The sequence below is a fragment of the Ursus americanus genome, chromosome 32 (assembly GCF_024610735.1).
Source record: "Ursus americanus isolate L20-20 chromosome 32, mUrsAme1.1.p, whole genome shotgun sequence".
Classification (NCBI taxonomy): Eukaryota; Metazoa; Chordata; class Mammalia; order Carnivora; family Ursidae; genus Ursus; species Ursus americanus.
In genome coordinates, this window is record NC_142158.1 from 2342242 (window position 1) to 2356456 (window position 14215).

Below are 14215 nucleotides of genomic sequence, written 5' to 3' on the forward strand. Positions count from 1 at the left end.
GTAATTTACCCCTTATTTGCATAAGAGGTTCTATATAAATGGGACCCATGACGTTTTCCTTCTGCTTTTTTTTTTTCTTTTTTTAAAAGGAGTTTTGAGCCGTTGCGAATCATGCCTGAGCCAGCCAAGTCCGCGCCTGCCCCGAAAAAGGGCTCCAAGAAGGCGGTGACCAAGGCGCAAAAGAAGGACGGCAAGAAGCGCAAGCGCAGCCGTAAGGAGAGCTATTCCATCTACGTGTACAAGGTACTGAAGCAGGTGCACCCCGACACCGGCATCTCGTCCAAAGCCATGGGCATCATGAACTCGTTCGTCAACGACATCTTCGAGCGCATCGCGGGCGAGGCGTCGCGCCTGGCGCATTACAACAAGCGCTCGACCATCACGTCCAGGGAGATCCAGACGGCCGTGCGCCTGCTGCTGCCCGGGGAGCTGGCCAAGCACGCCGTGTCCGAGGGCACCAAGGCCGTCACCAAGTACACCAGCGCCAAGTAAATAGTGAGTTGGCTGCAAATCGAAAACTAACGGCTCTTTTCAGAGCCACCTATATTCGCAAGGAGAGAGCTGCTGCTTGCTTTCTGTGCTGGGCTCTTGTAACTGTTACTGTAATCACTGAGCAATGTCAGACTTTTCCTGTCGCGATAACTGAACGACAAACTTTACCAGGCCCTGGCAAAGCTCTGGAGCTCCTTTGTGCAAAGTCACAATGCTCTGAGCTTTTCACTGTCCCTTAGGAACTATTAATCTTTAGGATTAAGTAACGCTGGTAAAGAAAGCTAAGCTCGAAGCAAGTTCAAATACTCTTCCAGTTATCTGTCGAGAGTAAAGAGTTGGGCGCGGGTGCAGGGGTTTCGCGGGCAGTTTGAATCTGCCGCGCTTCCTCTCCGCGCCCTGATTGGTAGCCGGCATCTGGGCGCGCCCGCGGGGGTGGATGCGCGGAGACCCGCGGCCGGTCCCGCCCCCTGGCCCAGCACACCGCAGCCCCCGGAGTGAACGTGCCTGGCGGTCCGTGCTGCTTTTCATTCCCCTCGTCTTTAGCGTTCTATCCTTGTGGGAATGATGTTTATAATTTTCCTCTTGGAATTTTCGTTGGAGAGAAAGGAGTTTGGAGGATGTCCTTTTCAGTCTGAGGAGTACCAGTGCTTTATTGCTAATTAGGGCGCCGCTTTCCCTTTGCCATATACCCATATAATGGAAAATACTACAAGGCGAGACCGGACTATGGGGGGGGGGGGTCCAATGAAGGCAAAGAAGCTTGATGGCATTTATCCTAGACTCTGCTGGAACAAAAATCAGTGTTTGTTTTAAAGTTCCTTTTGTTGGTATTTTAAATCCTATGTTGGACGTTGCCTGGAACCAGCGAGGAAGATCAAAGAAACTCCGTGTCACGTTGTAAGTAAGAACCAGTCGCCCAACGATTGTGCGTATTCAGTATCCTGTGTCTCTTAGCTTAAAAGCCTCGATGTGTAAAGCATTTGGAAGCTTCCACTACGGCTGGTTTGGGGTTTAGGTCATTTTAAATGAATTTAATTTAAATACATTACCTAATTTATCTAAAACGGACCTAAATCTAATACAGTGATAATGCGTAAAACACTATTTTGTTAAATCCAGTGTCAAATGTACAGTTCTCTGTTGACTCAGATCGTACTCCTACGTCAATCTTGCCTGCTCTCCGAAATGTCCTTCCGTTTCTGAGCTGCTTCTAACGGTGTGTCCAGCATTTAGGAACTGCCTCCATACAGTTCCTCATATATGTCGGTTTGAATTGCTATTAACTGGTTTGTTGTATGTTTCCACATAGAAAATGTTCAGTCATGACAGGAAAAACAAAGAAGGAAGAGAAAGTTCTTTCCTTCATCTCCATCCCACACGAATGATAACTGAGTATCTGTAAATAAACAGAACATAAATAATTTTTGTCACTTCTGTGACATGTCACATGAGCCCCCCAACCCTTTCCAATAGTCCAGGTAGTCCAATAGTCCAGACCTAATCCAAATAGTCAGATGATCATTTCCAAGCTAAATACTTTTTTTGTTGTTTGTCTTATAGGATATAGAAACCAGAATAAAAAGCCAGAATCTGTGGGAAAAGGACAGGGCTTGAGACAGAAGATGAGTCATAGGCAGTAGTCCGTTCCCAGATGAAAATTTGTAAAGACTCGAAAACTACAAAGTTGAAAAGATCCCAGCTAATTCTCCTGTTACTCAGAAAATTAAACTGCCTAAGCCGTAAACAAATCAGGTAAATAAATCGAATTTTCAACTTTGAGGTAATTTGCACCTTGATGGAATCCCCTTGTAAATAAGGCAAGGTTTTAATCCTTTCCTTGAAAAACTCTTATCACTTTAATCCATTGCTAATCAGCTCAGAAGAACTGGTTCAAAACGAAACTAACATGGTATGTCATTGAAAAAAATGTACATTGTGAAATATCATATCACAAAATAAGTAGATATTTGTTGCTCTAAGTACTTACGACTATTTGACAGGTCTTCCCCAGAAATCACAAACTAGAATGATGCCTAGAACGTCGTGTTAGAACTAGTTGGTTGTACATATCTTGTTTTCCAGCGATATCAAATGATTATATTTCATTTTTCTACTGTGTACATATTTCTTTTTAAACTAATCTCCAACAGTTGTTGAAATCAAGGCACCCCTTCCCCAGGGAGTTAATAGAGCCCCACTGACAAAGTCTATGGAGAGATCAGTGGCCCTATATCTAGAGATCATGCAGGTATCTACTTCCGTTATACCTTTGGTATGTTAAAGTTAATTCCATTGTAATGTAACTTTGGTTAATTTTATTTTCAAGTTTTGATAATATATGGTAAATTTCCAATTAGTAATAACTATATTTACAAACTGTCCATTGATTTGCATGAATTCTCCTAAGCTTTAATTTCGAAGTGTCACTTTTCTTGGTATTGCCCCCAAATGCTGGACGTGCGGCTCTCTTAAGCGTTTGTATTCATGACATGAAGGCACATTTGCATCCTGCACATAAATGTAGAGTGGAATTTTTGAATTTTAATAATAAAGAAAGGATTCCTTATTATTATATATTATATATGTATATATATTATATATAATAAAGAAGAACTTGTTTTGCACATTATTCATATGTGTTCTAGGCTGTGTAAATGCATCTGTTCTCACTTACTGTGGAAACTATACTACACACCGGACACTGGGAAACCCGACGAACACGTTGCTTGTGCTCCTGCTGTTCCTCGCACACCGTGGGATCTAGAGCTATGGTGCTTAGGTCAGCGTTTGATTGGCACATGGAAGCGACGTATCCCAGGCCCAGCCTGAGCAACGACGGAAGGGAGAAAATAAGTGTTGGAGCAAGTAGCCCACTCTCCAGTTATTTCTATGTCCGAAACATAGTTATGCTTTTTATTTTTAATAACATGAGGAGTTTCCTATAAATTGTTGATTGAGAAAGACTATCCAGGTTGGAAACTAGGCCGTGGCACTTAAAATTTGCATTTACACATGACTTTAATTTCTCTAGCTTTTTTCCTCATTTAAAAAGGGGGTCTAGTAATGCTTCTGGTGAGTTCCCATTTTTCTTGTGCCTAGAACAACGCCTCGCATGTGGCAAGTATTCAACCTGTGTGATGTGACTTAGCAGCGGTATCAGAAACAGTGAGGACAACGTACCACTCAGGGTACAAAGACGAGGGCGAGAGAGGGGAATTGCTGCCCGTGGGAGGAGCATTGCATCTCACCGGTTACTTTTGCTGGAAAGAGAAGTGATCCAAGATACCGACCTAAACGGATTCATGTGTGTGGCTGATTCGTCTGGGGAGGAAAGATGGGAAGGGGCAAAAGTGGAGGAGGTTTGTTGACAAGTTTTGGAGAAGAGTGAGATGGATGAACTCAGAATGGTGCAGAGTATAGGAATAATGTTGGCCCACGCCAGTGCCAACCACGAAGTCCAGGCTTCCAAGGACGCTTTCGGTAACCAGGCAGACAACACCAACCGCATGCATGTCGCCAAGTTTCTTTTCTCAGCGCCCTTCTTACTGCCCCGGCAGTTTGTAAGCGAGGCGGCGAAGTGGTGCTAGGACAGGGTGCACGGGAGCGCTTCATACACGCTTAGCTCGGTAGAGCTGACCCGGAGGCGGATGCTGCCAAGTCACGTATCCTAGGACAAGTCTTCCTGGCTCCATTTTGTCCTGGATGAGGCAGATACGGACTTCACTGAGATAGACAATTATTCTAGATTTGGGGTGTTTCGCTCTCAGGCCATTGCTAGCAAGCTTATCTATGAACTTATTGAATGCTTTATACCTCCTGTCTCACAACACCGTTTTGACCCGTTTCAGTACATTATAGAGAAGAGGAGGCAATGCGAAGACGGCCACGGGACTCACTACTCTAACGTGTAGCACAGCCTTCATGACGGCGGCCTTGTCAATTACTGGGAGGCTCAGGGAAAGCGGCATCTGGGAGTTTGGCAAGTCACTGGAGTTCTGTTCATCTGGGTAATGTATAGGGACTGAAGAGCAACAAAGAATAGCCCTAATTTCTGCCATTGCCAAAACACACTGGTTAAAGAAGAGAGAGGCAGAATTGGAGGGTCCGTCTGCTGCGAGGCTTAATCACCAGCTCAAACGACCTTCACTTTCCATCCTTGGATCTCAGGGCTTACTCTGTTGAGTTTATTGGCTTTTTGGTTTTTGTTTTTACAAGTTGTGGTATTCAAAGGAGGAATGCCTCTGCCAGTGGACGCTGAGATGACACTATTCAATTTTATTGACTTACCAAAAATGGTTCATTTTTTTATGTAAAGTTAAAGCAATTTTAATTCGATTCACTAGCTGGCTTAAGACATACGTGGTAAGTTTTGATTTGGGGGATTTTGGCCTTTGGATTCCTCTGTTGCTCAAACTTCTCTAAGTTTTTAATTTCCTTCTTCCTCTTGCACTTTCTCTTTCTAGGAGACGGGCCGAAAACTGGAACAGAGGCAGTTTGCATGTTCTTTAAAAGGCTATCATAAAAAATACACAATGAAAGCCAGTCCACTTAGTCTCAGAAATCTTCAAATACAAGTTAAACTACACTAATGTAAGTTACTATAACATTGATAAATACACAAATAAAGTTTCAATAATTCTTAAGAATTGGTCACCTGGTGAAATGGTTTTTAGATAACTGAGTTGAGAAAAATTGTCCTTTCTACCCATATTTGTCTATTTAACCTGATCACTGGTTTTTCTTTCCTTCTCCCTTAGCATTTTATTTAGGGTGTCTTGGTGTCACATAACTCTGCAAGTTACACAATATATAGATGGCCTCACAATAGAACCAGAAGAGCAGTGGATTCCAGATTATGAGCTATTTTCTATAGCTAAAAAGATTTTGCATGCTCTTAAAATTAGGACTGAGACACGCAAAATGGCAAATCATCATTGTTATGGAGAAGCAGTATGTGGAAAAGAGTGTATTTTGGTTTTTGGCCATCGTTTATTTCTTGATTTACAAAAATTAATTGAATTTCTGTATAACAACAAACTTTTTCAGAAATTATTAAATATATATATAGAACCACATAATAGCTGGGGTGCCTGGGTGGCGCAGTCGTTAAGCGTCTGCCTTGGGCTCAGGGCATGATCCCGGCGTTATGGGATCGAGCCCCACATCAGGCACCTCTGCTATGAGCCTGCTTCTTCCTCTCCCACTCCCCCTGCTTGTGTTTCCTCTCTTGCTGGCTGTCTCTGTCGACTAAATAAATAAAATCTTAAAAAAACAAACAAACCACATAATAGCTGCATTGTATGATTAAGAAGAAATCCAATGCTATCAGACTCTTATTTAAAGGTATTAAATGAAAAGATGTAATGTGTTCATGGACAGGAAATATTCAATAGCATAAAGATGTCAATTCTTCTAAAATCAGTATAATTATTCAAGGAAATTCCAGTCAAAACCGTAATGTTAGTTTTGGAATTTGGAAGTTAATTCTAACGTTTATTTGAAAAGCAAAGTGATAAAAAAAAAATCCAAGAAACCCAGTGAGAGGTTGAACATGGTTTAGTGATAAAAGACTTATATAATACTATGTCGTACTGCACAGAGATGGAAACACTTACCAACTGAATTCAATAGAAAGCCAAGGATCACATCTAATTTTTTGTTGAAACTTCACAAAAGAGAGGTGAGATTTCAGGTTAGTGAGGAAGAGTTGGGCTGCTCAAAAAAATTGATTGGGGCAACTGGTTATGGGGTGGTTGTTGGAGGAAGACCCCTAAATGTACATAGAAAACCACTAAGGTCTTTGGAAGATAAAATAGGAAAATATGGCTATAGAGAAGGCTTTTCAAACAAGAAACAAAGGCACTAGCCACGAAGAAGAGTGCCACATTATACCTCATTAAAAGAGACGTTTTCTCTTAAGCTATTTTGCAACATCAAGACTTCTAGGTTCTTTCTTCCTTAATTTGGGAAGGAGAAAATATTAGTGAGTGTCAGTTGAAAGTGGAGAAGGGATTGAAAAGTCTGTTTCTACTGAAATCTGACCTTGACCTCACCTGAGGTCAGATTTTTAGGTTCAAGCCTTTTCTTCTTCTTTCTTTCTTTCTGGTTCCTAATTCAGAATAATAAAGTGTTAAGATATCTTTCCTATTTTGCCTATAGATATAGAAAACAAGTTTGTTTGCTTATTGTGTAAAAAACTAAGGTTTTCAGAGAAGTGTTTCAATTATAAACTTAAAGATGCTAACTTCTATGTGACTGAAATATGAACAGAAACTATCAGTATGATATTACTTTTGCTTTTTAGAAAACTTCTCCCCAGGACTTGTCACAGAAAGGCTCTACAAGCAATGACAATCCATGAACAATGAGAATTGTCATCACCCAGATCATCGTTTATCAATCCTTTTCCAAAGAGCAAACTTGACTATTTGGAGATTTGGTTAAGTGTTATGAATTAAAACAGATTTGGGAGACATAGCAACCGATGGAATCCAAATTCAGATAAAATCATTGTAGAAAAGTATATGAGGCACCTGAGGGTTGTGGTGTTTTGTTTTAAAGCGCTAGATATTGGCTGATGTCGCAAATGATCCCTTCTGAGTTTTTTTTTTTTTTCTGTGCGAGAATCTTGTATTTTGTTTACCTCTGTATCTGTTGGGACATTTGTGACAATACTCAAGACTGAAATGACGAGCTTGTGTCCCCCTCCCGCCTGATGAAGCCCGGAGAGTGCAACAGTGTGGGCAAGATGCTGATAATTCCTGGAGATTCGGGGAGTGCTTCAATAGGGCCCCAGTCCCTTCCCTGCCTGCCTCCCCTGCACCTCCACCCCCCCTCCAAAAAAAGTTTTTTAAGAGGTCGGCCCAGTTAACGAATCTGTTTCTCTTTTGTCAACAAAGGGTGACACAGGAATCAAGAGACAGAGAAATTCCGGCGACTGAGTTGAGGGGACAGGAAGAGGGGGGCCGCAGGAAGAGCCCCCCAGCCGAGTCTCCGCCTTCCAGCCCACCTGCGGGAGCGCGTCACACGCTATCGCCATCTGCTGGCAGTCTGGGGTAATGCAGCTCAAACTTAGTTTTGTTGTCTGGTGTCTGTTAGGCAGTCCCTTGCGAGGGTTTCATACTTGCATACATAAAGAACACAAGAAGCAAACACAAGAGGCAATCCTGCTCCCAACATAGACCTCCACCGCCCAGCAATCCCATCAGTAATAGGGAACCTGTTTATTAGTTTATTAGTTTCGTGTGTAGCCGTCTGGAACTTCTTTATACAAACACAGAAACGTGGACTCTCCCCCCTCCAACCTCCCCCAACACACGCACTTTAAATGGCCAATGGTGATGTTCTCACGGTTCTACCTATTGCTTTTCTCATTACCTAGCTTGGAACCCTTTCTTTTCTTTTTTCTTTTCTTTTTTTTTTTTTTTTTTTTTTAAGATTTTATTTATTTGACAGCACAAGCAGGGGGAGCAGGAGAAGGAGAAGCCAACTCCCTGCTGGGCAGGAGCCCGATGTGGGGCTAGATTCCAGGACCCCGGGATCATGACCTGAGCGGAAGGCAGAAGCCCAACCCACAAAGGCACCCAGGCGCCCCAGACCCTTTCCTTAGTAACTAGAGCGGCAGAAACTTGCGCGCAGGTGCGCCCTAGCTAGTAACTGAGGAAGGAAATAACATCCAGCACTCACCTCTGCTCCTGAGTGGGGCCTTCGTTAACAGTCATGTTTATCACTGAGCGACCCCACCCTAATTTTCTATTCCTTCTTACCTTCTATTTGTCGCCGTAATATGTACCAGGATTTGACACGCTGTATGTTTTACCTGTTCTTTGGCTTCTCATCACCCTAACACCCTCTCCACTAGAATGTAAATCCCTTGAGAGCTGTATTTTTCTGTTTTAGTCTATTTTGCTCACTACTGTGTTTCCCAGCTTTTAGAGCAGAGCCAGGCTCAGAGTACATCTCTGAGTAAATGAGTGAGGTCATCTTCCTTGGATCCACTGTTGCCAAATGGGAGACCCTTGATGAATTTTCACTTCTTTTGCTGGATGATCCAATGATCAAAGACAAATTGTCCCTTCCCAGCATTCTCTGAGCACTCCCGGTTGAGTTCCCAGTTTCCCTCCTGCAAAAACCTTCGGTTTTGTTAAAACTCTGATTTCCTCTAGTTCCTGATGTTCCTCATTAATGGTGATTGGCACAGGCGTTATTTTTATATACCAAATAAGGCAATGAACACATTGCGTCACTTCCAGATACTCTGCGCTTCTCTGAGTCTCAGACTCAGGGCCCTTCCTTCATTAGGGAAGACACGAAGTCTGTCGGTTTCAATGGGAAATTCCAAATCCCCTTCTCTGAGAGCGCTGCCTGCTGGATTTCCATTTCTCCCGGAAGAGAAACCCTGGTCTCTAAGGACTTCTCCCCCAGAGCCCCAGGCTTCCATCCCACCCTGCACCTACGGTGACCAACGCCCCAGGGCGCTTCTGTCCAGCCTTTCCCTGCTCCTCCAGCCGCGGGACCTGGTGGCCTCCTGGGTGGGCGCGGTTAATGCGCGCCTTTGCCGAGGCTTTTTCCTTCTGTTTCACTTACCTCCAACTCCCTGCCTTCTGAAATTTCCATCAGTCTTCCACTGGAGTAGGCCATCCTGTCCAACAGAGGAAGGCACACTTGACTGCCACACCTGTCTCCAGCCCTAACTTCTCCTTTAAATCCACACTAGCTACCGCGTGGCCTGAGACACTCTTCAAAGTACCACCAAAACCACCGCCCATTCAGGGCTGCGTGTCAGGGAACCAGAAAAGGAGTCACTCACCTTGTTTTATTTAATCCAGTTTATTATTTTTTTTTCACAAACATATACTATTATCCTCATCTTAGAGATGGAGCTGAGGCTCGGGCTGGGGAGGGGGGCGTGTGGAATAGCTTCCTAAAGTCACGTGGCTGATACGTGGCAAAGTCAGTGCTGACGGGCAACACGTGTTACACCAAAACCCATGCTCTTTCTCCACCCCGGTCCATGGCCCCCCGCCTTCCTTCCCCACGCGCGCTCGCAGCTCACTGAACATCTCGACACAGCTGTGGGTTTCTTCATCCACCAGAAAGACGTCCCCACCTCCAGTGGCTTGACAGATCTTCCAGATTTTGCTCCTGTGCGTTCCCTTTCTTTTCCTTCCTTCCTTCCTCCAGCTGTGGCACAGTGTTGTGGAGGAAATGCTGTGTCACACGCAGCTCAGCTCTGACTCCAGGCGCTGAGAGAAGGCTCCTGGCCCCGCATGTGGGGCCCTTCCATGTTGGGCTGTGCTCTGCTTTCTCCACCTCTAGTGGCCCTTCCTGATGGCCCGCAGCTAAAGAAAGAGACTTCAAAGCTCAGTTTGGCCATGTGTCGGAGTGCTGACAATACCGACTCCATCTTCTTCCGGTTTGCAGGATGGCCTCTCTGGGGGCTATGTGTTCCCAGCCCTTGGAGATTCATAGACATACTTTAGGAATGCCTGCCAAGGGCCGGGTGTGGGAGGCTTGCTGTGGCCTCCCATGAGTCTGTTAAAGATAACACAGTCTTTCCCCTTCCTGACACAGGTGGGACGCAAGATGTAATTAAAGGTTAGCTGTCAATCAGGTGCAGGCAAGCCCTTGGAGAGGCATGCGGCCCCTTTGATCCCACTACTGTGCCCTTCTGTGGGGCCCCTTGCTCTATCAAATCTGGGGACTACTGTCTGGACTTTCCGGAGAATAGCCATGCAGCTGCCCTGTCTCATTTTCCAGCAGATTGTCCCTGTCAGTGTTACCCTGAGTAAAGCTCTGTGTAAACGGTCCGGAGCCCCCTGCTTAGTTTTCCAGTCTCAGCTCAGGGCACACTTTACTGTCCCTCCCCCCCCCCCCCCCCACCTAACAGGCATGTAACTCCTTGGCCCCAAGTTCTTCAGAAGATCTTCCATCCTTTTGACCTGCATTTCAAACCATGACTCAACACCCATCTACAATTTCTCTGCTCATTTAAAAAAAACAAATCATTTCTATCATGGATGAAGGTTTCATACCCAATTACTAAACAGGAGCTTTCCTCAGAGAGAAATTCCCAATCCCATGTCTTTGGCCCCTCTGCTCTGTTCTTGCTTCAGCCTTAACCTCCCATGCTCATTCTGGATTCCTTTGATCTGATAGTGTGTTTTTCTCTACCCCTCCCCCCCGGTCTTTCTTTAAACTTGTTTTGTGTTTTTGTGCTTTTTGGGGGGTTTTGGGAGGAGGATGGCTTCTGTTTTGAACATTTCTCATCTACTCAAGAGCAGTAACTATCACACTGTAACCTTGCACACGTTCCGACACCTAACATGTGGATTTCAGAATTTGGTGATTTGTCTTGGGAGAGTGGAAAGAACCGGTTTTTTTCTTTGGACCAACTTTTTATAGATGTCAAGATAGGAAAGGAAAAAACAATTTATATCTTTCATTTTCCCTAATTGACAGCTTCCTCTATTCAGGCCTTTGCAATGCTTTGTACCAAAGAGGTTTGTCTTGGTATGTTTCCTGCTGGAAACAAAATGTGACTTCTCAATTAAAAATTCCAAAAGCGTACTGGCATGATCTTAAATGTTGTCCATATGATGCATATCAAATTAATTATTTTCTAGGACTAGATTGTTGCTTTGCAATCCATTCTACTTATCTGGTAAGCAAAAGATATTGGAATTAAATCCTACAGGATTTTGGTTTTGCATGTCTAGTACTTCTTGATACTCATTTCTTTCCACAAAACCTGCCCTTGGATTAAGCCCCATTTGCTTTATTTAGTCAGTTCCACACCTGTCCTACAAGAGCCTGGATAATCGAGAATAACTTTAATAGTGTATAATTGTGTGTGGGGGGGTGTGGGTGGCTCAGTCGGTTAAGCGTCTGCCTTTGGCTCCGGTCATGATCCCAGGGTCCTGGGATCGAGCCCTGAGTTGGGCTTCCTGCGCAGCGAGGAGTCTGCCTCTCCTTCTCCCCAGCTTGTGCTCTCTCTCTCTGTCAAATAAATAAAATCTTTTTAAAAAATAGTGTATAATGGTACAATAAATAGTAACTGTTGAATAAGTGCCTATTTGTCAAGAACTGATTCAGGCATCTAATAGAAGAGACCAAAGGTGCTTTTACACTTAATCCCAACAATCAGGAACAAAGTGATGTGTTCAGGGCCTTCCTCCACACCATAGGCCCCGGCTCCGGGGAGCTAGTGCTGCTGTCCCACTCGTTCCCATGGGAGCAGAAAGGCCTCCTGAACGTAAGAGTAGGACCAGACCCTCCACACTACTTCTGTAAACCCAAAAACCATCCTGCCAGTTTCATTCCGTTCCATTCTGATCATAGGGCAGGTCAGCAGTGTAACACTGTGTTTGGGCTTTCCAGCATTATTTGATTCAAATACCATTTTAAAATATTTTTATTTATATGCTTGATTGAAAAGTCCATCTTATGTAAAATATTAAGTTGACGACTAACAAACCATAATATCTTTGAATTTATGTTTACATTATTTATGTTACAAAGTCAATACTCTGAAGTTTGTAGATTTGAATTCTAAAATTTCGTTATTGATTAAAAATAATAAATACATGTTAAAATATTTGATTGACTCCTAACGACCTGGAAGTTATGGTGACATCTTATTAGGGCTAAAGCGTTAATTTGTACTTTAAGAATGCTTACAAGACAATTTCAGGAAATGCTAACAATTTAAAATTTAATGTCCTGGGTTACTTTTCAGTTGCTTTTAGTTTTTTGGGGTATTATAAGCTCTATGAATATTTTTATGTATGTCTTTTGGTGAACTTATGCATTCATTAATTTCAGGCATATAGTTAGGAGTAGAATTGACAGTTTTCAAAGTAGTCATATTTTTACTTTTCATAAACACTGACAAATATTTTTCCAAATTGAGAAACCAGTCTTCTGTGAGCAATATAAAATGATTTTATATACTTCATATCTTTGCCTTTATAACTTGTTAGCTTGTTGATTTTTGTCCTTCTGGGCAGATGTGCAGTGATATTTCATTGTTTTAATTTGAATTTTCAGTTCCTTTATGAGTAATGATGTTGTATAACTTTTCATATGCTTCCTGTACCTTGAATGTCATTAGCAGAGGAGATGAGTATTTTTGAGTATTTTTGAGTATTTTTTATTGGGTTATTTAACATTTCTTTCTTGATTTTTAAGAGTCTTTTCCATATGGATATTTCCACATGGACACATCATTGACCCGACACAATTTATTAAAAAGACAACCCTTTGTCCATTGCACATGCCCATTTGTTTGTCACAAATCAGGAGACTATATACATGTGGGTATATTTTTAGCCCAATACCGATCATCCTTACTACCGTAGCTTAAGATAAGGATTAGTATTCATTTAATAGTCCCCCAAACTTGTTCTTCTTTTATGGTCGTCTTTGCAGTTTCCATAAGTATTAGATTCAAGGAGACACGCTTCCTAACTCAGGTTGGCAAACAATGGTCTGTAGGCTGAATCTAGCCCCTCAGCTGATCTGGGGAGTAGAGTGCTACCGGCGCACAGCTACAGCACTCGCCTGTGAGTTATCTACGGCGCTTCCTCACTGCGACAGCAGAGGCGTGGCAGAGACCCCACGGCCTGCACGGCCTAAAATACTTATTACCTGGCATCTTAAAGAAGATGTCTGTAAACCCCTATCCTAACTCATTCTATAACCGGGTCATCATTTTGATACTCAAATGAGGCAAATACATTATAAACAAAGAAAACTCCTGACCAATATCCTTCATGAACACAGATGCAAAAATTCTAAACAAAATTTTAGAAATTAAAATCTATTAATATATTAAAACAATAATACATCATGATCAAACATTCCTGGCTTATCCCCCAAATGTAGGGTTGGTTTAACATGAGAAAATCAATCAGTGTAATACACTGCATTAACAAACTAAAAAAGAAAATCCATATGATCACCTCAACAGGTGCAGAAAAGCACGTGATGAAATCTAGTATCCATTCCTGGTACAATCTCTCAGCAAACTAGGAACAGGAGTTCCTCATCCTGATAAAAGGCATCTACAAAAATCTCAACTAACACCATTCTTAGAAGGGAATCACTGTTTTCTTCCTAAGATTGTGAATAAGATAGCTATGTCTGCTCTCACTACTTCTTTTGAATGTTGTGCTGGAAATTCTAGTTAGTGAAATGAGACAAAAGAAAAAAGAACGAAAGAGAGAAAGAGAGAGAGAACAAGAACCCAAGAGAGACACAGAGAGACACAAGAGAGAGGAAGGAGGGAGGGAGGGAGAGAGAGAGTCATCCAAATTGAAAAGAAAGCACTTGTACTGAATTTACAAAAAGCTAGAACGAATGAGTGAGTTCAGAAAGGTTACAGGATGCAAAATTAATATACAAAACTCAACTGTACTTTTAGGTACTGACAACAATCAGAAATAGAAAATTTTTAAAATTTCTTTTATAATATGATAAAAAGTATGAAATACTTAGAGGTGAATCTAACAAAAAATTTAAATGCCTGTGCTCTGGAAAATACAACATATTCCCGAGAGAAGTTAAAGAGGACAACTCATTGTGAAGATACAGTTTATTCAGAAGTCAGGAGACTCATGTTGTTAACATGTCAGTTATCCCCCAACTGATCCATAAATTCAACAAACCCAATCAAAGCCCAGAAGTAATCTTTGTAAAAATTGACAATATGATTCTAAAATTC

At 42.4% G+C, this 14215-nt stretch overlaps 1 protein-coding gene across 4 annotated transcripts; it reads left to right on the forward strand.

Annotated features, from left to right (window-relative positions):
* The first annotated feature begins 87 nt into the window (after positions 1 to 87).
* Positions 88 to 11952, forward strand: LOC123794184 (histone H2B type 1-J). Of its 4 annotated transcripts, none has more exons than XR_015722583.1 (4): positions 495 to 1389; positions 2053 to 2244; positions 3138 to 5082; positions 6797 to 11952. XR_015722583.1 is itself a non-coding variant. In XM_087858032.1 (3 exons), the coding sequence occupies exon 1, from the start codon at positions 112 to 114 to the stop codon at positions 490 to 492; it is 381 nt and encodes a 126-aa protein (XP_087714158.1). In that variant the 5' UTR covers positions 88 to 111; the 3' UTR covers positions 493 to 1389; positions 2053 to 2244; positions 3138 to 11952. The 4 variants fall into 4 exon arrangements, 1 of the variants encoding a protein (XP_087714158.1); XR_015722584.1 differs by having other exon boundaries at positions 7392 to 11952; XR_015722585.1 differs by having other exon boundaries at positions 3138 to 4854; positions 4956 to 11952.
* The last annotated feature ends 2263 nt before the right edge of the window (positions 11953 to 14215 follow it).